The sequence below is a fragment of the Hippopotamus amphibius genome, chromosome 7 (assembly GCF_030028045.1).
Source record: "Hippopotamus amphibius kiboko isolate mHipAmp2 chromosome 7, mHipAmp2.hap2, whole genome shotgun sequence".
In the NCBI taxonomy this organism is placed as follows: Eukaryota; Metazoa; Chordata; class Mammalia; order Artiodactyla; family Hippopotamidae; genus Hippopotamus; species Hippopotamus amphibius.
This window is the reverse complement of record NC_080192.1, coordinates 14,481,784-14,509,023: the sequence shown is the minus strand read 5'-3', so window position 1 is coordinate 14,509,023 and position 27,240 is coordinate 14,481,784. Positions and strand designations below refer to the sequence as shown.

The window sequence follows — 27,240 nt, the reverse complement described above, 5'->3', positions numbered from 1 at the left end:
ACACATGGAGGCCCTGCTGCCCTTCTGTGGCTTGGGCTTGGTGCTGGACTCTTTTGAAAGACCAGCAGGGTTAGCACGCAGGGTGCCAAATGCTGTGAAGAAAAATTAAGCAGGTGACATGACACAGAGTGATTGAGAAGTGTGCATGGGGGGGTGTCATTTCAGAGAGGGTAGCCAAGCACCTCTGAGAAGGTGACATTTGTGCAAAGAGCCTGAATGAGCTACGTGGATGCCTCAGGAAAGAGGGTTCCAAGCAAAGAGAGCAACAAAAGCAAAGGCCCTGAGGCAGGGTGTGCTTGCTTGGATTTTTTAAAGTTTATTTTCATTGTGACAAAATACCCACAACATAAAACTTACCATTTTAACTGTTTTTTAAGTGTGTAAATCAGTGTCATTAAATATATTCACATCGTTGTGTAACCACCACCACCATCCATCCAACAGAATCTTTGTGTCCATGAAATAGTAACTCCTCATTCTCCAAAGCCCCTGGTAACCACTACTGTACTTTCTGTCTCTATGAATTAGACTCCTCTAGGTACCTCATACAAGTGGGATCATACTGTACGTGTTCTTTTATGTCTATTTTATTTAGAATAATGTCTTCAAAGTTTGTCCGTGTTGTAGCATATGTCAGAATTTCCTTCCTTTTAAAGGCTGAATAATATTCCATTGTATGGATATATCACATTCTGTTTACCTGTTTATCTGTCAATGAACACTTGGGTTACGTCTACCTTTTGGCTCTTGTGAATAACACTGCTATGAACATGGATTTACAAACATGTTTGAGTCCCTGCTTTCAATTCTTTGGGGTATCTACCCAGAAGTGGAATTGCTGGGTCACATGGTAATTCTGTTTACCTCTTTGAGGAGCCACCACACTGTTTTCTGCAGCAGCTATACTATTTTATAGTCCTACCAGCAGTGTAGAAAGGTTCCAATTTCTCCACATCCTCATCAACACTTGTTGTTTTCTGTTGTTTGATTTTAAGGAACAGTGTGAGAAGGCCAGTGTGGCTGGGTCAGAGTAAGCAAGACAGACAAAGGCAGGAAGAAGCTCAGAGAAGTCTAACCATGAAGGAACTACAGTCATGGGAAGGACTCTGACTATCCTGCAGAGTGAGGCTAGAAGCCTTTGGAGAGCCATGATCTGTGAAGGGTCATAATCCCATTTATAATAAGGAAGTTAAAACCTAATGCTTCCAGCTCCAGAAGCGTGCCGCCTCCAAGGCTTGCACAATCCCCTTCTCTCCCAGGCTGCCAAAGGGTTAAGTCAATGCAAACACGGGTAAATGCAGTGAAAGGAGATATTTCCTTCCCCTGGCTGACACACCTGATGCAGGAAGCAGACTTCTGCTCCCTGGTAATGAGAGGCCTGGCCAGACTTGTGCTTCAAGAAGAAAATGAAGGTCGCCTGGACACAAGATGGCTTAGCACTTCCCATGTCAGTTTCTGAGAGCTACTGAACCGCCTAAGGCCCCATCTGTTTTCAATCTTGTTAAAAGGGCCTCGTGTGCTGGCGCCTATTTAAAATAATGCACACATGGAGTTTCTAAAATGAAGATGAAAAAAGGGCCATGCTTTCCCTGCCAGCACAGCTTACGTGTTTACTTTGGAGCAGGCTTTGGGAGTTCTGAGACAAGACATAGCTAATTTCTCTTCCCGGGATTGATTTGCAAGTCCCCATAGGCTTTTGCTCCAAGCATTTCAGGCAGCTTGGTATGAACCGGTCACCCCTTCAAAAGTCCACTGTGAAATATCTCCAAATTAAGGCTGAGCTTGGAAAAGGAGAACCCAAGGCCATTTTCCTCCTTGCAGAAGGGCTGCTTCCCCGATTCCTTTCCCTCAATAGAGACATTTCTAAAGGCCGAGTTCTCCTTTCTCACATGCTTATTTTCTTCCCAAAGGGCCACAGCAGTTCCAAGACAGCATGACCCAGATAGAGCCCAGAGCCAGCGTGAACCTAATCCCCAAATGGGGATCACAAGGGACAGAGTCAGGGAAGAAGAACCCCCTGCAGTCAATGCACTCCTGTGTAGGGAAGCAAAGGCAAGGAGGTTTCTCTGTCCCCTCGGAGCTGCTGAACCAACGATGTTCTTGAGTCCTGATGACACTTGCACATCCGGTGCCGCAAAGAGCTATGATGAGTCATTTCTGACCCTGCAGGCTCGGAGAAAACACGTAGCAAGTGTAGGTGTAGAACCACTGCACAACCTCAGCAACAGTGGCCCCACATGCCTGGGACTTCATAAGTCACCTCCCCTAAACCTGGAGCAAGGGAAGTGCAAAGAGGATACAGGAGCAACAGGGTGAGCATGTTCGTGGTGGCCCACCAGTGACGGCACCTATCACTCTGCTCCTTCACACCTGCTTTGACTCTAAGGACCCAGTTGACATTGTTTTCACTTGGTGGTAGCAATGCCCAGTGGCAGTGGGGGCAATGGTTATCCCAGTAGGAACAATGATAGCAGTAGCTGCAATAGGAGCAAAGGTGGGAGGAGCAGTGGTTGTAGTTTTTGGAGAGGTAGAGACAAAAGCAGGGATAGTACTAAGAGCACGGCTAGTAGTAACTGTATGTGTCGCCTGTAGTTCCGGCAGCAGCATAGTAATTATAATACAGCATATTTATAACCCAATATCATTCGTTACATTTATATTAGGATTACAATTTATAATAGTTTTTTAAGCACTTACTATGTGCCAGGTACTGTTCTAAGGGCTTTACGTGTGTTAACTCAATTAGTTCTGACAGCAGCCCCATAAAGTAGGTCCTATTATCATCATACCTACTTTATAGGTGGGATCACTAAGGCACAATGAGATTAAATATAATTCCCCAAGGTCACACAGCTGGGAGGTGACAGATCAAGAACGCAAACACTGCAAGGTGGAAATAGAGACACAGATATAGAGAACAAACATATGGACACCAAGTGGGGAAAGCGGGGAGGGTTGGGGGGTAATGAATTGGGAGATTGGGATACCAAATTGTACGCTCTAAATATATGCAGTTTATTGTATGTTAACTGTATCTCAATACAAGTTCTAAAACAACAACAAAACAAAAAACAAAGAATGCAAACACAAGTGATCTGGCTCCAGGATCCCTGCTCTTAACTATTCCCCTAGGCTTCTTCCAACCCGTGGCAGAACCCAAGGCAAGGAGACCAGCAGGATGGAGGTAGTGAGAGAATTACTTCTGAAGAGGCTGTGTAGGGAGGGGCCTCGGACACTTTTCCTGGAGGTTCAAAGGTTCAGGGCCTTCTAAGCTCTGCATTAAACAGAGAAGTAATTTTTTATTTTTTAATTTGCTTTAACATTGGGTTTCATATAAGATTTAGTTAGAAACAAAAGGGTTCTATTCTAAAAGACTGTTAAAAAGCAGCAGTGTGGTAAGGCTTAGGAGTTAGATGTATTAACCAGATCTTATTTTCTGGATTCTGATGCTTTGACATTTTGGGGCCTCACCGACCCTGGATGGACTGCCTCTCAGAGTTAGCCAGAACCTAGAGAGAGTAAAAGACTTGCCGCAGAGAGCAACTGTCAAATGGAAGACAACCATTCCAGAGCCCACATTGCAACCACCTTCTCTACCAGGTTCTCACTCCAAGCCACTATCCCCCTGCTCCCTGACACCCTGTAGCCAGGTACCGGAAAACCAGGGACAGTCCCTACACACCAGAGCCTGCTGACATGATTCAAATTAGCCAATTCTGAACCTGCTAGCCATGCCCTGCCCTTTCCTCTCCGGGAAACCACAATAAAGGCTCTTGTTCACATCTCCCCCTTGCTTGCTCTGCTGCCTGACCAACTATGGTGCCTCCTTTTGTGGCCCCCACATCATGGTACGCTGTGCCTTCTGCTTTAGGGGACTATGAAGATAATACACTCCTTCCTTCATGACAGTCACCTCTGTGTCTGCATGTCCTACCATACTCGACTAAAACAAATCCCAGCTACCTTTGCAACAGCAGGCTTGGTCCAGCCCTTCAGCTGGCTCTGGGCCTTTGCTAGGCTGCCGAGTGCACAGTCAGGGGTCACAATGACCAAGGTGGGCTGTGTTGCAAAGAACACTGAGCAGGAGGTTTCTGTTCCCTTCTGGAACTTCCTCACTGTGGGATCTTGGGGAAATCATAGAAACCTCTGCCTTGGCATATTTGTCTGTAAGGATAAAGGAGAAGGTCCCTGCCCCATCTCTGTCCTGAGGCCATGGTGATGACTAAAAGGGAGAGTGAAGGTGCAGTTTCTTTGGAGTAGTCTGGGAAGCCCACATCATCACAAACTTGAATTACCACCTCCTGTCTTTAGGGTACCACAGGAGTCCCTGCACAAAAGGTATAGTCTTGGAGCTATTTCAGTCTAGAATAGGGTTCCCCAAGCTTGGCACATTGGCATTTTGAGCTGGATAATTAATTCATTGTTACGGGAGGCTGACTTATGTACCATAAGATGTTTAGCAGCATCCTTGTGCTCCACTCACAGATGTCAGTAGCACCCCCCCCCCCCAGCTGTGATAACCAAAGAGGTTTCCAGCCATTGCTAAATGGACCCTGAGGGCAAAATCACCCCTGGTTGAGAATTATTGACACAGAAGAAGGGACGAGTTAAGCTCTCTCCCCTCTTCTCTTTTCTCCTCTCCACCTCTTCCTCCTAATCTTCTTTCTTTCCCCATCTCCTCCTCCTCCTCCTCTTTCTCTCCCCCCTCTCTCTTCTTCCAAAGATGATCAACAGTTTGCAACCCGGGGTAACCCTATGGAACAGCAGGCCACAACTGGAAAATAGTTGCTCTAATGGACAAACTCCAGAGATCACCAGAATAGAATTCAACGTTCTGTTGTCAGTGGGTCTTGGTTTCATCCCCATGATGTATTTACCAACTCAGTTCATCTGGCGGGATCCAACCACCTTATCCATAATTTACCATCCTTCTTAAGTAGGCTCGTATCAAACCCACAGAATGTGAGAACTGAAAGTTTGTTTGGGGTCACCCGGTGAGTTTCATCTTGCTGCCAGCTCTGGCTGCTGTATGGAGATTGATGAGGCTGCTCGGCGGGAACGTGTGCCTTCACGGAGAAGTGGTGTCTGTCATGGCGGGGGGAGGGCTAGCAGGTAGCAAACACTCCGTGCATCTGCCAGTTCCTCCTTAACAAATGAGTCAACCCAGATCCAAGGTCCTCCCCGATTTAACTAAAATGAACCAAATTCTTACAATGTGCTGAACATAATAGTATCGCTATACCCCCATTTTGCAAATAAAGAAATTGAAGCTAAGAACATTGAGTCACATGCCCGAAGTCCCACAGGTAATGAAAGATGGTGCCAGGATTTGATCCCTTGCTCTTCTGATTCAAGGGACAGCTCTGTTCATATCAAACTGTCTTGAAATATCTCACCTTTCTTTCAAGGCAACAAAAAATTTTCTTCCACACAAGTGAAATACTATAGAGTAATAATAAGAATTTGTGAAATGAGCCTGTTTACTTTCAGATTCATAGTGTCATTTCCAAATCAATATATGCAAAGAGGAGTTAAAGTAAGGATTAGAAGAAACCAGAAGCCACACAGAAGGGTGGTAGGGGTAGAGGATGCATATCCCAGAAATGAGGGGTGAGTGGAGTGGGAGTCAAGAGAATACATCTTATAGAGTATGGGCTGCTTGGGAGCTGGGAGTTCAAATCCTGGCTCTGCGCATTGTAAGTTGCCTTGCTGGACCTCTCTAAACCTTAGTTTCTTCTGTAATAGTAACAGATAACTCCAAATGCCACTGTGAGGATAAAGTGAGGTTATATATACTAAAATCTTGGTAGGGCATCAGGCATGTATGTGTATGTAAGTGTAGTAAGGACTTAATATTTGGGAGTTTATTATTACTATTATCACTATTATTGGTATTATGAAACACCAAATTTCATGAAGGTATTTAGGGGAAATAAGCGTAGCTCTAAACTGATTAGAGGAACGCCCCCCCACCCCCCAAAAAAAGGAGTGAGGAGAGAGTTGGGTTTTAGAGAGATGGGTAACTGGACAAACAGATATATGGATGGATGGAAGAATGGACAGATAGATATTCACAGAAACATTTTTAGAAACCAAGATGCGGAACCTAAGGGAAAGCCACTATAAATAAGAGACCATCTGAATCACATAAGAGCTCCTTCAAAGACCCTTGGAGGCATCACTGAGCAGAGAGAGGAAGAGAGGTGGTGAGAAAACCACACTGGTGCCTGGTGAGGGAGGGCCTTGGTGCTGCCTAAAGACTCTGGCCTTCATCCCATAGACAGGGAGGAGCCTGAACCGTGGAGAGCAAAGGGAGTCAGAGAGACCAAAGCAGTTGTATAAGAATAAGCGAAGTGAGATGAATGAGCAAAACCTCTCTCCGTCCAATGAATGCAAAGTTGGGGTTCTTGGCACTTGGCGGCCCAGCCACAGGAGGCTCAGCCCCTCTGTTTCCCCTGCTTTTCCTGGCAGCCAGAGGGGAGGGCTGCCTGTCTCCTCCCTGTCTGGACAGAATGTAAGCCTTGAGGTGGGGTGGGTGGAAAGGTCATCTGGTTTGGTTCCATCTCAAACAGGCTGAGAACACACCCAGAAGCTCATGGAGGAAACCTCAGAGAGAAAAGAAAGTTCCAGAAACATAGGTAAAGGGAGGTCAGAAAACCCAGATGGGCTGCCTGTGGTCTCTGAGAAAATCAGTCTGAAAAAGTGCTGTAGGCTGGAGGAAGCAAGCCTTTTTTCTAGGTCTGGCTGGGCAACAGGTGAGCCAAGGGAACTGGGCTTTGGAACGAGGCAGACACAGGTTCTAATCACAATTCTGCCTCTGACCCCGCAAATACCTACTTTACCCCCTCAGCCTCAACTTCATCATCTGAACAATTATAGGACTAAATATAACAACGTGTGAGAAGCATCAGAGCCAGAAAGGGCACATGACTGACCTTCAATGATAATTTTTCTTCTTTGCTTTAACATGCACACAGAACCCCCAAAATGCAACTCAATGCCCCTTAATGGGACTCAGTTCCACTTCCCATCTGGCACTGCCCTCTTATCATTGCTAAGTTTTCCCCCTTAGAACTCCCAAAGCCTGATTTGGCAAGGAGGAGACAAGTTTGGCTCTACTGTAACCAGCACTGTGACCTTGGGCAAAGAACACCTGGTGATTAGCCACAGTTCTAGAGAAGATCAAGACAGGTGGTAAGATGCAGGGTCAATGGTGTGGGTGCCGGGGCGCCGGAGTATCCACATCTCAGCTCTTCCACCAACTGCAGGGTGGCCCTGGGCAGGACGCTTAGCCTCTCGAGTCTCAGTTCCATCAGTATTTCCTTGATGGGGTCATGGTGAGGATTAAGTGTATACAGATAAACTCAGACAGTGGCCGGCCTACTGTGTTCACCTAATGGCAAGCATTGCTTTACCTGTATCACTGGTGTCAGATTAGTGCTTTTTACCTGTGCCATTTACCATGCAAACAAATATTTGGGTGAGTCTGTTTCCTGGGAAGTTCTTTTAGTAGATCCAATATTTTCTCTGTAGCTTTTTCATTTTCCCCTACTTCAGATAAGTTAGACAAATATTTATTGAGCACAGATTATGTATCTGGGTACTTGGAGTATCTACTAAGTGCCCAGTGGTACCATGCTACCATAACACTGGTATCTTTTTTTCATGGCTTCTAATCAGTTTGTAATTATGATGTGTGCATGTGTGTGCACGAGTGTGTGTGTGTGTATATGAGAGAGAGAGAGCTTAATTATGCGATTAATATGTCTCTCCCATTAGATTTTAAGCTCTGTCAGGTAGAAACAACATCTGTTTTTTAATCGACATTTCAAGTAGGCACTCACATATCTGTAGGTTTAATAAAGATACTGTCTGTGTTCTCTATGAGAACACAGAGTCTAGAGGGAGTGACAGGCAGGTGAACAACTAATTCCAAAGTAACCTGCTAAGGGTAATGGTAGGAACACACATGAGGTAGGTGAGGGCATGGTTAAGAGGCACCTTGCCCTGCCTGGATAGGAGCAGCGCAGGGGAAGCAGAATAGAAATAATGCTTAAACCTTGAGGGAAGGTAGGCAGGGGCTATGCAGAGGACCACGCAGGCCAAGTGTGGGTCCCACCGAGCAAGTCTAATGCACAAGCCAGCCCTTACACAGAAGAAGAAATTCACCAAGTCTTTTTCAGATTTTACTTCTCCAGGATACACCTTCCCAGGTAAAACAGCATCTGGAGTCAAACTGTGAATTCCAGCTCTGCTGCTTATAAGCTCTGTGGCCCTGAGTGAGCCACACAATCTCTCTTAGTCTTAGTTTCCTCATCTGGAGAATGGGGGAACTTACAGCATCTACTCTTCATAGGGCAGTGATGAGAATAAATAAACTAATCTGTATGAAGAGCTCAGCGTGGGCCTGGCATTTAGAAAGCATGTGATTAGACACTGGTTATTTTCACTAATCCCTTCTGAGCTCAGGCTGCACAGCTGTCATGTACATGACAACACCATTCATGGAAATTATCGCATGTCACCCTCTAAACTCCTTGAGAGAAGTGGTCCAAGTCAGGTTCAGCTTAGGTTGAATTCTACTCTAAAGGAAGCAGTGCCTCAGGGAAGCTCCTACGTGATGTTAAAGATACACACTGTAGGACATATAAACTCATTCTCAGACACCAGCCTCTCCTCTCTTTCCCAGGGTCTAGAAAAGGCAGCCAGGCTGGGGATGATCCAAAAGAAGCCATTTCAAAGCACACGTCCTGTTTATTTGTCGGCCACACTCCCCTGCTCAGGAGATTCTGGTCAGGGTGGGCTGGGAGATTCCTCAGACAATCTAATAGATTAGTTTCCAGTTTAGCATAACAGCTAGACAGATTTTTGCAGTGAAGTCATCCAAGTCAATTAAAAGGCATTTTTCCCTGCTGTGAGTTCAGAAGTCCCTTTGGTTGGTTCCAGCTTTCTGGGATGTTTCATAATAGGTTCCACCCTGGGTTAATTAATAACCCTTGATTCCTACTGAAATGCAAAGACCGAAATCCTGTGTGCAAGCACATCCAGGCAGGGACTGCTGGCAGGGCTGGCGTGAGCCCAGCGGGGGCTCCTCTCCTCAGGGAGTGAGCCAGACCCCAAAGAGTGGAGATGACAGCAGAGCTGGCAGCAAATGTAAAGACTGACTGAGCAAAAGCTGAAGGTCAAAGCTGGAGAGGTGGTGTGTGGAGGGGCAGAAGGCGGTGGAGGAGGGAGAGCATACACAGTTGAAGGAATCACGAGCCACGAGATTAGGTAGCTCGGGAGTAAGTTGGAACGTGGGTGTGAAACGGGTCAGAGCAAGTGGCCGGGGCTAAGTTGGTGAATAAGATGCAGTGGACAGTGGTTTGCTTTCACGTGATGCCAGCTCAAACAGATTTTGTGGGTTTGGTTCCACCCTTTTTGTTTTAAGGAAAACAGGTCATCCCTTCTATTCTCAGATACAAGTTACAGGTATGAGGATGAAGCCCACGGGGCTAAAGAACACAGAGGCAGGGATACACATGCATTTTTATGAAGGTCTTTCCATGAACCCCCTCCCTGAGCACAATATTCCAGGATAAGATGTTTTGGCACCCAATCCAGAGAGCTGAGTTTGCCTGCATCCAGTCTCATGCCACCAATTCTACCCAGTCCCTCTTCTAAAACCACTATCAGCACGTGCATCCTAAAATGAAAGCATGATCACATCACTCCATGGCTTAAAAAGTCCAATAAATATGTCCCCACTGCCTCTGGGACACAATTTCTAGCCGCGTGCCTTGTCCTACAAGGCCCACCCTGAATAGAGACTGTTCTCTATCTTCTTTTCCAGCTTCATCTCCCACCCCTCTTTTGCATGCAGCCTATACTCTGGTCATTCCCCCCGCATGTGACAAGTTGAGATTTAAAACACGCTCTTTAGTGGGAAGGCTCAAGCCTCTGTGGAGCCTTTCCTGGGTGTCCTGAGGCAAGGCTGACCATCCCTCCCTCTTCTGTGCTCCGCTATGCTTTGCACAGAGCTCTGTGACAGCCCTCACCACAATGTACAGCAGTCACCGCTCCCAATGTCTACCAGAAGGAGAATCCTTTGAGAGTGGAGGGCTCTGTCATTAAGGTCATGTACAAAGGATATGTTCAGTAAGTGTTTCCTGAATGAAGGAGCAGGTTCAGATAAGACAAGTTTTATTTACTTTTTTATTACATATCCTTTTAGAAATTAAAGGGCTTACTGAGTTCTCCTTCAGAACCTCTACTTAATTTCCATTGGAGTCTCATCTAGGATACTAACAGGGGCAGGGCAGATGTTGATGGAGTAGCGTGGCAGTTAGGAAGGGTAAATTACCAAACTTGGCAGGGAGAAGCTAAGGAGCTATGAGCAGCACTTCCCAGTGCAAGAAGACAGACTCACTTTCACGCCCATTCCTCCTTTCTTCTCATCGCTGGTTAAGGTACAGCCACACCAGGAAGGTGGGCCACAAAGGATCATCCAACTGGCAAAGCAGTCCCTGTTGCATTTAGAATCAGCAGGGTTCATCCCAGCCATGGCCTCAATATTCCCCCCTGCTGCACTGTTCGGAGTACTACATTGGCTATCAGCTGTTACTCAGCCCTCCTTCCTTAGGCAAATACCACCCTCCTACTCGAAGAAGAAAGCCTCTTGCAGGTAAATGTGGAAAATATGAACTTCATGACTAGAGAATTAGATTAATTTGTCTGCTATTAAAACCATTGAAGGAGACTAATAGTTTCTTCAAAGGAGAAGACAAAAGATAACACTGGCAAGTGCAGAAACGAAGTAGAAAAAACAATGACATGGGAGATGGAAGCCAGGGTTCTCCCCACTCTGCACTCCAATAATAATTTGATGTGTGTGCTAGGAATAGTCACTTACCCTCTCTGAACCTCTGAATTAGATATCTCCAAAGTCCCTTTCTGGCTCCATCCTTCTACGACTATACCGCATCACCCATCCGCTCACACATTCACTCAACATTCACTGAACACCTTGACCAGGACCTGTGCTACCTGCTATCAAGGAAAAGTTAGAAGTTTACACCAGGTGCCAATTGAGTGCCATGTCTTAATGGGAAATAATATTGGGTGTATATATCAATAATAAAAACACACATATAAACATGGACTGTTTATGTCTCATCCCCCAACTACACAGCAAAGCTCTTTACAGAATGGATTATATTCTTCCCACTCCTGAATAATCCCACAGACTGACACCTAGAAACTACTCAGGCAGCATGTGATCAATGACGTGAAGGTGACTGTAAAAACAGCTATTAACACTTATACAGCACTTTCTGGATTCCAGGATCTGCTTTCTGCTCTTCACATTTATTTATTTCATTCTCACAACAACTCTATATCGTTGTTACTGTTATTTTCTTGTTACATATGAGGAAAATGAGGCACAGAGAAATCAAATTACTTGCTTATAGTCACTCAGGAAGTGGCGGAGCTGAGATTCAAACCCAGGTGGTTTGGCTCCAGAGTCTGAGCTATTAACACTATTCATGTAATCTAAAAATATACAGCTACACTTAAATAGTGAACATTAACTCTTTGGGGAAAACAAAGAACAAACAGAATTGTTAACAGGGGAACTATGCAGTAATAAGCCAGAAACATCAAATGATGAGTCAGAGCCATTAGGGTTAGTCAGGAAAGGAGGAGTCTTTTGCTGGAAGAACATCTCATAAGAACTTGTAATTTATCCAGTAGATCAAATGAGGAGGGTGAGATAGGAAGGGATGGTGGAATGATGTGCTCAAAGAACCTGAGCAAAGAAAGGAAAGGCAAAGAACCTGAAGAAGGCAAATTCAAGATCCAACATACATATGCTGATAGATCTACTCCAGTTAAGAACTAGGACCCTGGAGTTGGCTGAAACTGGGTTCAAATCCCTGGTTCCCCACATTCTTATTAGCTGTGTGACCCTGCCTAAGCAAGTCATCTAAGCTCTCTGAGCCTCAGTTTCCTCAGCAACAGGCATATTGTGCAGGTAAAATGAATTAATGCAGGGGAAGGATGTAATATGGGCCCTGGCATACACTCCATGCTCAGTAAGTTTGCCACCGTGATTATTGTTTCTCCATTTCCCTATTGTCTTCCTAAGTCAGTGAGCCTAAAGGTAGGCCAAGGATGGTGATAAGCCCACATCAATCAATGTCATGGTTAAGGAGAGAAACACTTGCTCCTCTAATGAGTTATGTTTCAGCTAATAGTTCTAGTGTCCCACCTGCTTCTTTATTTTTATTCCTCCAGCTGGTTCTTAGATTTGAAAAGAAAAAAACAACCTCCGTGGAGACCTGCACGCTTTAAAAAATAATACAAAACAGAACGTCTGAGGTCAGGGTAAGCCAAGCCAAACAAATAAATCTTGCAGGATTGTGTTAACAAAACAAGGCTTAGTGGATCAGAGCCGGTAGAGTTCTGTGGGACTCAGCCCTGCAGAGAAACACCAAGCTCTGGTGAATTTCAAACACAAGGAGGTCAAATAAGAAGATCATATAATAGAGCACTTCAGAGTTCAGCATCAATGCTTGGGCTGTAACCAGGAGAGCGTTCTGTGCAGGATGGTCTCCAGAAGCCATGAGTCATGTAAAGTCTTAGAAATCCAGACCTGAAGGATCTTATAGATCACCTGTACAACCACTGTGGCGGGTAATTTGTCAATATTTATCAGAATTATGAATGTCCTGGGAGGCAGACTCTGAGACGAACATTAGCCTGCGAGAGGTTCATTAGGGAGCGCTCTGGGAATCAATGCCACTGGAAGGGAAGAAAAGGGAAGGAAGCAGGACTGGATAGGGGGAGAAGTTGGGCTACACTGCCCTCTCAGCAGAGGCCTCCATCAATTCCACAGGAGCTCTGAAGCTGGGATGGCCCTTCAGAGTTGTCTCAAATTGGGGTAAAGGAGCTAGGTCTTTATTCCCTGTGCCAGCCAAGGTCACAAGAGATGTGCCCTTGGGCAAGGCAGCTCTTTTCACCTGAGTGAGGCACTTTAGAATGATGGCTGACAGCTGAGGGCTGTCTTCTGGTATCAATTCCAGCAGCTGGGGGAAAGTCCTTCATTCCTCAAGATGCATTATAGCATGCACTACATGCAATACTTTTATAACCAGTTTTTCTATTCTAAATAGGAACCCTATGGATATACTAACAGATGCTTCAAATGATATAGGTTTAGCATTGTTTATAACAGTAAAATTATGGAAAATAAATTATGGTATATCCATAGGACAGCACCCTCGGCAATCATTAACAAGAATGAGGCAGCTCTGCACATACTTTCATGGAATAAACTCTAAGATATACTAAGTAGAAGGGTATATGTGGACGGACTGTACTGCTCACTTGCCTACTGACACTCAGCCCTGCACCCATCCTATTCTCTCCTGCACTACGGGGGGCTGAAAGCCTAACTCTGAACTTCCCAGGTTCTTTTGACAAGCAATTTCAGCTAATTTCTACCAGTGGGAGGCCTTCAGGTAAGAGCAGAGGTTAGGAAGAAGGTGGCAACCACTGTGCTTCTGGGGGTAGCAACAGAAGCTTCACCAACAGGAGCAGCCGTTAAAGCAGGTTGGTGGCAATTCCTGCAGCATCAGCGGGAGGGCAGGCTCATGTTCTCCACTGGCAATAGTGGCAGTTCCAGCGGTGGCAGTGACAACAGCGGATGTAGGGCTGCTGGGCCACAGGATTTCCCCCTTTGACCCCTGTGGACTCAATCTTCCTTATTCATACTCCTCTGAAATACAATGCTTTTTGTTTTTTTCTGATCAACTACCACCTATGAAAAGCAAAGGAAAATAAACATATATGTGTATTTGATTATTGCATTTAAAATGTCTCGGGAAAGTTGCCCAAGGAACAAGTGATAATGGTTAAATGAACTGGCTAGTAAATAGTTAAATGATTAGCCAAAGAGAAATATTGATAGATCGGTGAGGGCAGGGTTGGAGGCAGACTTTTCACCAAATATCATTTTTTAACCTTTTTAATTTTTGACTGTTTGGTTATATTACCTTTATGCAAAAAAATAAATAAAAGAAAAAAATAATAAAATTTATATCTGATTAGGTACATACATTTCCTGTATTTCCCAAATTAACCATCCAGCTTCTGTTGGAGCTTTTCCAACACAGGGACTCCCTACCTACCAAAGGGATGTGGTCCATTCATCATTATTCAGCACTGCTGAACAGTTTCTGTTTATACCAAGTTGAAATCCACCTTCTTGTATGATTGTATCATTAGCCTGAACTCTAATCCCAGGGAAACAATATAGGCTGGTGGTTCAGCACAGTGCAGATGAAACCTGGGTTCAAATTCCTCCCCCATCACTCATTTCAAGCAAGATGTTTAACCTTTCTGAGCCTTAGTTTCTTCATCCTCCAAATGGGGACAGTCATCGCAAAGGGTTGTGGAAAGGCTGGAATAAGATTACGCATATAGAATGAGCATATAATGAGGCTCAAGGTCTGCTGGAAGTCAAATTTTCTGCCATCTTGGGCCTAGTTGGTTCTAACCAGTTTCTGTTTTTTTCTCTTTGCAAGCTTCCTCCTGAAACAGAGCAGACCATCTGGTGCTCTACTTTCTGCCACCCCTTTCCAGCCATGATGCCTCAGCGCCTTGACCGGTGGTCACGTCCTCTCCGAAGACTTCTCCGAGGCACCATCATTTGCCCAAACTGAATATTCGTCTAATCCAATACTTGGACATTAGTCTGAGGCTTGGACAGTCTTCTATAAACACCTCTATCACCAGGACAAGCAACCCCAAAAGCTTGGACAACCATGAGGAAACAAAGAAACACCATGCAGGCAAAGGAGCAGGAAAAAAACCCACAAGACCAAATAAATGAGGAGGAAATAGGAAAAATGCCTGAAAAAGAATTTAGAGTAATGATAGTAAAAATGATACAAAATCTCGATAACAAAATAGAGAAAGTACAAGAAACAGTTCATAAGAACTTAGAAAAACAAACAGCAATGGATAACAAAATAACTGAAATTAAAAATACTCTAGATGCTCTAACCAGCAGAATGACTGAGGCAGAAGAACGAATAAGTGAGTTGGAAGATAGAATGGGAGAAATAAACGCCACAGAGCAGGAAAAAGATAAAAAAATAAAAAGACTAGAAGACAGCCTCAGAGACCTCAGTGATAACCTTAAACGTACCAACATTCGAATTATAGGCATCCCAGAAGAAGAAGAAAACAAGAAAGGGTCTGAGAAAATATTTGAAGAGGTTATAGTGGAAAACTTCCCCAACATGGGAAAGGAAATAATGAACCAAGTCCAAGAAGCACAGAGAGTCCCATACAGAATAAACCCAAGGAGAAATACACCAAGACACATATTAATCAAACTAACGACAATTAAACACAAAGAAAAAATATTAAAAGCAGCAAGAGAAAAGCAACAAACAACATATAAGGGAAAACCCATCAGGATAACAGCTGACCTTTCTACAGAAACTCTGCAGGCCAGAAGGGAATGGCAGGATATACTGAAAGTCCTGAAAGAGAGAAACCTACAGCCAAGAATACGCTACCCAGCAAGAATCTCATTCAGATTTGAGGGAGAAATCAAAAGCTTTCCAGACAAGCAAAAGTTAAGAGAATTCAGCACCACCAATCCAGCCTTACAACAAGTGCTAAAGGAACTTCTCTAAGTAGGAAACACAAGAAAAGGAAAACACCTACAAATACAAACCCAAAACAATTAAGAAAATGGTCATTGGAACACACATGTCAATAATCACTTTAAATGTCAATGGACTAAATGCTCCAACCAAAAGACACAGACTGGCTGAATGGATACAAAAACAAGACCCTTCTATATGCTGCCTACAAGAAACCCACTTCAGACCAAGGGATACATATAGACTGAAAGTGAAGGGATGGAAAAAGATATTCCATGCAAATGGAAGTCAAAAGAAAGCTGGAGTAGCAATACTCATATCAGACAAATTAGACTTGAAAGTAAAGACTATTACAAGAGACAAGGAAGGACACTACATAATGATCAAGGGATCCATCCAAGAAGAACATATCACAATGGTAAATATCTATGCCCCCAATATAGGAGCACCTCAATACATAAGGCAAATGCTAACAGCTATAAAAGGGGACATCGACAGTAACACAATTATAGTGGGAGACTTGAACACCCCACTTACATCAATGGACAGATCATCCAAACAGAAAATAAATAAAGACACACAAGCTTTAAATGACACATTAGACCATCTCGACTTCATTGATATTTATAGGACATTCCATCCAAAAACGACAGACTACACTTTCTTCTCAAGTGCACACGGAACATTTTCCAGGATAGATCACATCTTGGGTCACAAATCAAACCTCAGCAAATTCAAGAAAATTGAAATCATATCAAGCATCTTCTCAGACCACAACGCCATGAGACTAGATATCAATTACAGGAAAAAAACTGCAAAAAATACAAACACATGGAGGCTAAACAATTCACTCCTAAACAACCAAGGAATCACTAAAGAAATCAAAGAGGAAATCAAAAAATATCTAGAAACAAATGACAACGAAAACACAACAACCCAAAACCTATGGGACGCAGCAAAAGCAGTTCTAAGAGGGAAGTTTATAGCAATACAGTCCTACCTTAAGAAACAAGAAAATGATCAAATAAACAACCTAACCTTACACCTCAAACAACTAGAGAAAGAAGAACAAAGAAACCCCAAAGCGAGCAGAAGGAAAGAAATCATAAAGATCAGAGCAGAAATAAATGAAAAAGAAAGGAAAGAAACCATAAGAAAAATAAATAAAACTAAAAGCTGGTTCTTTGAGAAGATTAACAAAATTGATAAACCATTAGCCAGACTCATCAAGAAAAAAAGGGAGAAGATGCAAATCAACAGAATTAGAAATGAAAAAGGAGAAGTCACAACGGACACCTCAGAAATACAAAACATCATGAGAGACTACTACAAGCAACTATATGCCAATCAATTGGATAACCTGGAAGAAATGGATACATTCTTAGAAAAATACAATCTTCCAAGACTGAACCAGGAAGAAAAAGAAACCATGAACAGACCAATCACAAGTACAGAAATTGAGGCAGTGATTAAAAATCTCCCAACACACAAAAGCCCAGGGCCAGATGGATTCACAGGCGAATTCTATCAAACATTTCGAGAAGAGTTAACACCTATCCTTCTCAAACTCTTCCAAAATATTGCAGAAGGCGGAGCACTCCCAAACTCATTCTACGAGGCTACCATCACCCTGATACCAAAACCAGGCAAAGATGTCACAAAAAAAGAAAACTACAGACCAATATCACTGATGAATATAGATGCAAAAATCCTCAACAAAATACTAGCTAACAGACTGCAACAGCACATTAAAAAAATCATAAACCACGATCAAGTGGGGTTTATCCCTGGGATGCAAGGATTCTTCAATATACGCAAATCAATCAACGTGATACATCATATCAACAAATTGAAGGATAAAAACCATATGATCATTTCAATAGATGCAGAAAAAGCTTTTGACAAAGTTCAACATCCATTTATGATAAAAGCTCTCCAGAAAATGGGCATAGAAGGAAATTACCTCAACATCATAAAAGCCATATATGACAAACCAAAAGCCAACATTGTTCTCAATGGAGAAAAACTGGAAGAATTCCCTCTAAGAACAGGAACAAGACAAGGGTGTCCACTCTCACCACTGTTATTCAACATAGTTTTGGAAGTGTTAGCCACAGCAATCAGAGAAGAAAAAGAAATTAAAGGAATCCAAATTGGAAAAGAAGAAGTAAAATTATCACTCTTTGCAGATGACATGATACTATATATAGAAAACCCTAAAGACTCTACCAGAAAACTGCTAGCACTCATTGATGAGTTTAGTAAAGTAGCAGGATACAAAATTAATGCACAGAAATCTCTTGCATTCCTATACACTACCAACGGAAGAGCAGAAAGAGAAATTAAGGAAACTCTCCCATTCACCATTGCAACAAAAAGAATCAAATACCTAGGAATAAACCTGCCTAAGGAGGCAAAAGATCTGTATGCAGAAAACTTTAAGACATTGATGAAAGAAATCAAAGATGACACAAACAGATGGAGGGACATACCATGTTCCTGGATTGGAAGAATCAACATCGTGAAAATGACTGTACTACCCAAAGCAATTTACAGATTTAATGCAATCCCGATCAGATTACCAACGGCATTTTTCACAGAACTAGAGCAAGAAATCTTACGATTTGTATGGAAACGCAAAAGACCCCGAATAGCCAAAGCAGTCTTGAGAAGGAAAAATGGCGTAGGTGGAATCAGGCTTCCTGACTTCAAACTATACTACAAGGCCATAGTGATCAAGACAGTATGGTACTGGCACAAAAATAGAAAGGAAGATCAATGGAATAGAATAGAGAACTCAGAAGTAAGCCCAAACACATATGGGCACCTTATCTTTGACAAAGGAGGCACGAGTATACAATGGAAAAAAGACAGCCTCTTCAAGAAGTGGTGCTGGGAAAACTGGACAGCAACATGTCAAAGAATGAAATTAGAACACTTCCTAACACCATACACAAAAATCAACTCCAAATGGATTAAAGACCTACATGTAAGGCCAGACACTATCAAACTCCTAGAGGAAAACATAGGCAGAACACTCTTTGACATACATCAAAGCAACATCCTTTTTGACCCACCTCCTAGAATCATGGAAATAAAATCAAGAATAAATGAATGGGACCTCATGAAACTTAAAAGCTTTTGCACAGCAAAAGAAACCATAAACAAGACTAAAAGGCAACCCTCAGAATGGGAAAAAATAATTGCCTATGAAACAACGGACAAAGGATTAACCTCCAAAATATACAAGCAGCTCATGCAGCTTCATACCAAAAAAGCAAATAACCCAATCCACAAATGGGCAGAAGACCTAAATAGACATTTCTCCAAAGAAGACATACAGATGGCCAACAAACACATGAAAAGATGCTCAACATCACTAATCATCAGAGAAATGCAAGTCAAAGCCACAATGAGGTATCACCTCCCACCAATCAGAATGGCCATCATCACAAAGTCTGGAAACAACAAATGTTGGAGAGGGTGTGGAGAAAAGGGAACTCTCCTGCACTGTTGGTGGGACTGTAAGTTGGTACAGCCACTATGGAAAACAATTTGGAGGTTCCTTAAAAAACTACAAATAGAACTACCATATGATCCAGTAATCCCACTCCTGGGCATATACCCAAAGAAAACCATAATCCCAAAAGAAACTTGTACCATAATGTTTATTGCAGCACTCTTTACAATAGCCAGGACATGGAAGCAACCTAAATGCCCATCAACAAATGAATGGATACAGAAGATGTGGCACATATATACAATGGAATATTACTCAGCTATAAAAAGGGATGAGATGGAGCTATATGTAATGAGGTGGATAGAACTACAATCTGTCATACAGAGTGAAGTAAGTCAGAAAGAGAAGGACAAATATTGTATGCTAACTCACATATATGGAATCTAAAAATGGTACTGATGAACTCAGTGACAAGAACAAGGAAGCAGATACAGAGAATGGACTGGAGAACTCGAGGTATGGGAGGGGGTGGGGGGTGAAGGGGAAACTGAGAAGAAGCGAGAGAGTAGCACAGACATATATATACTACCAACTGTAAAATAGTCAGTGGGAAGTTGTTGTATAACAAAGGGAGTCCAACTCGAGGATGGAAGATGCCTTAGAGGACTGGGGCAGGGAGGGTGGGGGGGACTCGAGGGGGGGGGGCGTCAAGGAAGGGAGGGAATATGGGGATATGTGTATAAAAACAGTTGATTGAACCTGGTGTACCCCCAAAAAAATAAAATAAAATAATAAAAAAAAAAAAAAAAAGAAAAAAAAAAAAAGATTACGCATATAAAGTGATTTAACCAACACATTTGGTTATTGTTCTTGGTATCTGCAGTATCAGCAGAAAAATGCAGTGGATAAGAGGAGGACTCTGAATTCAGACTGCCTGGGTTCAAAAACAGGCTCCTGCCAAGTATAAATCAGGCCACTTTTGGAAAGCCACTTATTCCCTCTGAGCCTCCGCTTCTGTAAGATGGAGGCAATGATAATGTCCATCCCAACAGCAAAAAGCATTTATTCTTATCTTGTAAGCACTCAATATATGGCAGCTCTAACTCTTTTCAACCACTCATTCAGGTGGTGGATAACTGCAGAGAGTGCAGTGGGTCCTACCAAAGGTCTCTCTTCTCCGGGCTAAGCTTCTCCAGTTCCTTACACCCATTGCCTTTGCTTCTCTCGCTCCAGCCACGCTCTGCAGAAGGCATTCCAGGCTGCTACTATCCCCTCCCACTGTGACGGTACAGCTGGATCTCTCACTGGAGTCCGGCTAGAATAGTGTGTGAGAGAGTGTGTGTGCTGTGTGTGTGTACGTGTGTGTGCCATCACCTTCTTGGATTCCAAATGCTGTAGTTTGGTAATGCAGCCTGAAGTGGCATCAGGTTGTGAGAAAATAACAACCATAACTATAGTTACATGTGCCAGAAACTCTGCCAAGCATACAACTTACACTGACTTACTCACTCCACACATTAACTCTAGGGGGTAGAAATTATTACCTTCATTTTTCAGTTGAAGAAGCTGATACTTAGAGTTGTTATAAGTGAAAGGCCAACCCAGCTTAAAATAGGATTGGAGCTGAGACGCTATCCCCGGTATATCTTACGCTGGAGTCACAATCTTAACTTCCACACCATACTTCTTCTCACAAATATCAACTCAAATTTTAGGTCTTTTTTTTCTCATGAGATTTTAATATGCTGTCTCCCTCATCCTGCTCCTCTTCAGCTGAGCCTTTGAATAGGACCTTATATTGTATCTCTATTCAGTTTGATTGTATCTGATTTAATCCAGTGTACTCTCTCTCCCATTAACTTCAAGTCATTGGCAAATGTAATTCAGTAAATCACAGTTACGAAGGAGATGCAGAACAGAGCCAAGGGCAGAGCCCTAGATGTATTTCTCTCAAGGTGAATTACTATCAAGTAGTCATTTCCTAATGGGGGTAATGTCCAACCTGTTACAAATCCACAAACCTGAATTAACTAACACCCAACCTCTACTTCTCTATCTCACGGACAATTATATTTTGAACTATAACATGGCCTTTATGACAATATCTACAGTTAGGGTCCACTCGAAGAAAGGTTGCCCCAGAAAGAACTGTGGACGGTATGCTGACGTAGGTATGAAAACAATATACATGATGGCCTTGAGTGTTTCAAATATTTTTTTTGACATTGTGGCTACCATATTTTTATTTTATTTTATTTTTCAGATCTTTATTGGAGTATAATTGCTTTACAATGTTGTGCCAGTTTCTGCTGTACAACAAAGTAAATCAGCTATATGTATATATATATATATATCCCCGTATCCCCACCCTCTTGAGCCTCCCTCTCATGCACCCAACCCCACCCCTCTAGGTCATCACCAAGCATCAAGCTGATCTCTCTGTGCTATGCAGCAGCTTCCCACTAGCCTTCTATTTTACATTTGGTAGTGTATATATGTCAGTTCTACTCTCTCACTTCATCCCAGCTTCCCCTTTCCCCACTGTGTCCTCAAGCCCATTCTCTACATTTGTGTCTTTACTCTTGCCCTGCCACTAGGTTCATCAGTACTGTTTTTTAGATTTCATGTATATGTGTTAGCATATGGTATTTGTTTTTCTCTTTCTGACTTACTTCATCCACCTCACTACAAATAACTCAATTTCATTCCTTTGTATGGCTGAGTAATATTCCATTGTATATATGTGCCACATCTTCTTTATCCATTCATCTGTTGATGGACATTTAGGTTGCTTCCATGTCTTGGCTATTATTGTATATGTGTCTTTTTGAATTATGGTTTTCTCAGGGTATATGCCCAGTAGTGGGGTTGCTGGGTCATATGGTAGTTCTATTTTTTGTTTTTTAAGGAACCTCCATACTGTTCTCCATAGTGGCTGTATCAATTTACATTTCCACCAACAATGCAGGAGAGTTCCCTTTTCTCTGCATCCTCTCCAGCATTTATTGTTCCTAGATTTTTTGATGATGGCCATTCTGACCAGTGTGAGGTGATACCTCATTGTGGCTTTGATGTGCATTTATCTAATGATTAGTGATGTTGAGCATCTTTTCATGTGTTTGTTGGCCATCTGTAAATTATTTTAAGGGAGAAATTCCACCTTTGCTCCCAGCAGACATTTAAGTTGAGGAAATTATACAAAGGGCAGAAGATGAACAGGACTTCAACCAACAGCTTTCCCTGGGACCCATATGCATCTACTCAAATTAAGCCCATCTCAACTCCAATATCACACAAGGACAGGACTCGAGAGGAACCACCGGCGTTCCTATGTAAATCTGTGGCTTGTCCAGCTTCAGAAGAGAAGGATCTTCACCTCTCTTGCCTGTCTCTCCATCTGCTGGAGCAAGGCACTGCCATTCCTTATGCTTTGGTACCTCCATAAACACCGAGGAAAGACTGACCATTATAATTTCAGTCTTTTTTTTATTAGAGAAGAATGAAGCCCAAGGCTCCACTCCACCAAGTCCTAGTCTGCAAGTCTCAGAACTGTGAGTCTACTTGCTATTAATCCATTCATCAACCTCACTGCTGAGTCCCACAGAGAGGTGACTAGTACCTGTGGAGAAAGAGACCCTTTGCCTCAAATATAAACAGAGGAGAGCTTGACATGCCAACCATCCTGGCCGGAACCTCTCAGGCCCTGCTAGGACACTGCTGTGAGGCCCTGCAGAGCCAGCAGGGCATTCTGGGTAATGGGATGCAACATGAGGCAGTTTCCCCCACTGGCCTCCCCAGGGTTTCTTGATTCCTGGCTCTGCAAAAGCTGAGGCAAACAGTTTTTGAACTGGGGGGAAAAGGGTGGATAGAAGGGGCGGAGGCTTCCTCTAGGCCAACCACAACTAACTCATTCACTCTGTCCAGCAAAACCCAGACAGTGCAATTATCTGGTTAATTTGGCCCTTAGTTGGGAGACAGAATTCCAAAATGTGAGGCCAGCTCAGACTAAACAGTGGCTTCCATCCTAAGACTCTTCCTAAGCACTAGAGGATGCATGTGAGATTCCTAGGGGGTTGCTTATGTGACCCACCCATCGATCCAGATGGGGAAAGACAAACAATTCAGCCTCTAAGATGAGTTAAGGAAGGCATATCTTCCAGGGAAAAATGCCCAAATGACCTGCTAATTGGTCTCTTGGCTAATTTCGCCTCCTGGCTGCCATGGAGGGAGATGACTAGAGATCAGGATGACTCTAAGTTAGCCAGCATTTTCCAGAGAGACTGTAGCCCTCACAGACTGGCTGAGTGTCCCCAGTGTCCTGAGTAACATATTCTTTGGGCAATTCTCTCTGACGCTCCTGCTTATAGATTTTACACCCATAAGTTGGGCCAGAAGCAGCACTGAGATAAAGGGTAAAATTAAAATGTGCCCCTGGTTGTTTCACAAACGAGATGAGACAGCTAGCAACTGAGCATTTACCAGAGGGTGTATGGAAAACTCAGATTTTTGAGGGAAGATTAAGGAACAGCAATTTATCTCCATTGGAAACTGACAACAGTCTGGAATCTGTGGAATCCATCAGTTAGTCATTCTGCAAATATTTGCTTCCTCTCTAGTATGTGCCAGGCCATGTGTTATTTAACAGAGTGAGATCCAAACAGCCATGGTCCTTGCCCTCATGCAAATAATACCACATCTAAATATGTGGTTAAAAACTCAGATAAGGGCTAGGAAGGAAAAGTTGGGGTGCTATGAAAGGGAATAACCAGGTTACTTGATTTAGATTGGGGTGGGAGGGCTCAAACAAAAGTCTTTGAGAAAGGAATTTTAAAGCTAACATTTTTAAGACTCTAATTCATTTTTTAGAAAGATCACTCTGGTTTTGGTACAAAAAATAAATTGGAAGTGGATGAAAAGATGAAGTTAGGAGGCTGTTGATTAGGAAGACTGGATGAGAGCTGAAGATGGTTCAGCCAAAGACCTAGGCAATGGGAATGGAGAAGAGTGGATGGACTAGAAAGATGTGGGATATGGAGTCCACAGCATCTGGTGAATGGGTGTAGTGATGGAGGGAGAGGGAGGCATCCAGGAGACCGCGTAGGTTTCTGGTGAGGGTGCAAGGTAGATAATGGCACTCTTCACTGAGAGAGAGAATTTGGGAGGATGAGTAGGTTGGGGCCAGGCAAAGACAGTGTGTCCCCGCATCATTCCACACCCTGTACTTCTAGTCTCCTTATCTTTGCTCATGTTGATTCGGTCTCATGCAATCTTCCTGTTGCCATCTCCAGTTGTTGAAATCCTATCCACCCTTTAAGATCCATTTCAAATACCACCCCCTCCTTGAAGTCACTTCTGACTCCCTCAAATAGCTGTGGCCTCTGGTGCCCGCAGCACTAAGTTTGGACCTCTCTTTCCTGGATTCCACCTGTGTTAGGTTCTGTGAAGACCTATCTTGCCCCTCTTCCTAGACCACAAGCTTTTTGGGACAGAGCCTCTGCTTCTCTATCCTTGTTCCTCTAGCTAGCATAGTAGACGTTTGACAAATATTTGTCAAGTGAACAAAAATAACCTGCTCTTTGCCATGGAAGGAAAACCAGTAGACATTGGACTGACTTGAAAGCCACAGGATCAAATCGAAATTCAAGCTGTAGGTGTTTTAATACTAAGCCAACTCAAATTTGATGCTCAAAAAAGCTTTTTGTTCCTCCAACACACCAAACTCAGAGTGCTGGAAGAGTTATACCACTCTGTTTTTTTCTGGTGCTTTTCTGAGTTCATCTTAGAGCAGGAACTTTTTCTATGTTATTAATTGTTTGCCTTTGATGATGAGGATGATGATAAATGGGTAACATTTACTAAGTGTTGATATATGCCAGGTGCTGTTCTAACTACCTTTCTTGGACTAACTCATTTGATCCTCTCAGCTATCCTGTGAAGTTGATGCTATGATTACCCCAATTATACAGATGAAGAAACTGAACTTCAGAGAGCTTAAGTATTGTCAAACCAATGTCACACAGTTAGTTGGGACTGGATCTAGAGTCTAGCTCCAGAGCCCATCCTCTGATGTGCTCTCCTAAGGCCAAGCATAGTGCTTGGTATTGAGTTGGTCCCCAACAAGTGTTCACTGAATGAATGGGAGAAGCCCTAGATCTGGAGACCACAAGTTCTGGTCTTAATTCTCCCACTGACCTCCAATGTAGTCTTGGACAAGTCTGTGCTTCTTTCCCTATAAAATGAGGGCTACAGATGTTGATACTAGTGGTAACAATAAGAGCCAGTATTCAAGATTCTAATCTTTTTTGAAGCTTTACATAATTTAATCCCAAGGAAAATGAGATGCAGAAAGGCTCACTTGCCCAATACCTAGAAAACGAGGGAGCCAGGATTCAAACCCACTGTGCTCCTACATTGTGCTTCCTAACCCAAGTGGTTCCAAGGAAGCGCCTCAGGAACCATGGTGGGGAACGGAGGGAGGTGGGACAGGATGGAACAGATAGTCTCTATTTGGTAGAATGGGCTCCTGCTTGAGATTTTCCTTTGAATAAAGGTTCTGCTGCTGCAAGAAAAAGGTTGAAAACCATTGGGCTAAATAATTCTTGAATTTAAGAGTCTCCCAGGTATAAGCTAGGATTTTTCTGGTAATCTTGACTCATTATAGTTACATAAGATGGGGACCAAGGTTGCTCCTGGGAATGGCTCCAGCTATAGAAAAAGTCACGGCGAAAGTGCTAAAGATTCAGCTCCAACCTACCTGTTCCACTCGGATCTCAATCTCTCCATTCACCTTCTTTCCATGGAAGTACTTGGCCCTGTGAAGGAGAGGAAGAAATCTACTGAGTAAGGGTGCAGATTGCTTCACTCTTTTCTCCCTTCTCCCAAAGGCCTTACCCCCAGGGATGCACGTCCAGACACATTCCCCACCTTCCTGCTCTCTCCCACTTAGATGATTTTCTGATGATTTTATCATTATTTGTACGTATTGTGTGGGAGAGAGGAAAGAGTACAGGATGGGAGGACTGGAGACTCAGGTTCTGTTCTGCCAAGCTGCTTTACCTCCCCATGTCTCTGTTTTATCCTCTGTAAAAGGGAGATATTTATATCTGCATGGCATATTTCTAAACATTATTTTAAGGGTCAAAAGAAATAAAGAATCCTACATAAAGAAATAACGCAGAATTATTTTACTGAGTTAGACCCTATATGATCCATAAAAGACTTATTAAATTGCTCTATCCAACCACTCATTTCTTTATTTTGTCCATCTGTCCAATGAAGCAGCCCTCATCTGTCCCTTTGTCCATCCGTAAAGCCAACCACCCTTCCATCATCTTTCCTATACACCCCTGCTTCTGTCTTCAGTAAATGATATCCCATCTACCCATCACTCGAGGTAAAAACATAAACTTCATTCTTGTTACCTCTTCCTGCCTCCCTATCCCCATGGATTCTACATTCTAACTACTTCTCAAATCCATCCACTTGCCCATTTTTCTCTATAAGCACTCTAATCTTGATGTTAGTCATCTCTTTTCTCACATTAATTCTCTTTTAATACTCTACCTTTCTTTCACAGTAACTCATTACAATTATAATTACTTATAATTAGTAACTGGGTTTCATGCCTGTGTCCAACCAAACTATAACACAATTTCTCCAGGCCAGGAACAATCTATCTTACTCATCATTCTATTCCCAACACCTACCACAGTGCTTGACAAACAGTAGGAGCTCAATTAATATTTGTTGAATGAATAAATGATTGAAGAGATAGATGTGGGCTGGGGGTGGGGGGAAGACACTTGTTGAGTACTTACTCTGTGCCAAAAACTGTGCTATACTCTTTAACCTATAGTCTTTTTCATTTAATATTTACAACCACCAAGCATGAGGTGGGTATTACTATTTCCATTCTATAAATAAACTGAAACCCAGAGAGACAAAATACTTTGCCTAAGCAGCTTGAATCCTGAACTTCCATTGCCACATCAATGCTTTTTCTCAGCCCTGAAAAATAGCAGCAAATGTTGGGGTGCTCCTCGGTTTTGATGTCCTCCCACAAAGCAAAAGGAATACAAGTTTCCATTTGCTCTTTTTGGTTGTTGGTCTGATGAAATTTGC

General features: G+C 43.0%; 1 protein-coding gene across 1 annotated transcript in view; it reads right to left on the bottom strand.

The window, feature by feature from the left end:
• Positions 1-27,240, bottom strand: part of SYN3 (synapsin III) — a 442,694-nt gene that overhangs the window by 362,181 nt on the left and 53,273 nt on the right. The window contains exon 3 of the mRNA XM_057741452.1: positions 25,874-25,931. Within this exon, the coding sequence (XP_057597435.1) occupies positions 25,874-25,931 (58 nt within the window). The remainder of the gene's footprint in view (positions 1-25,873; positions 25,932-27,240) is intronic.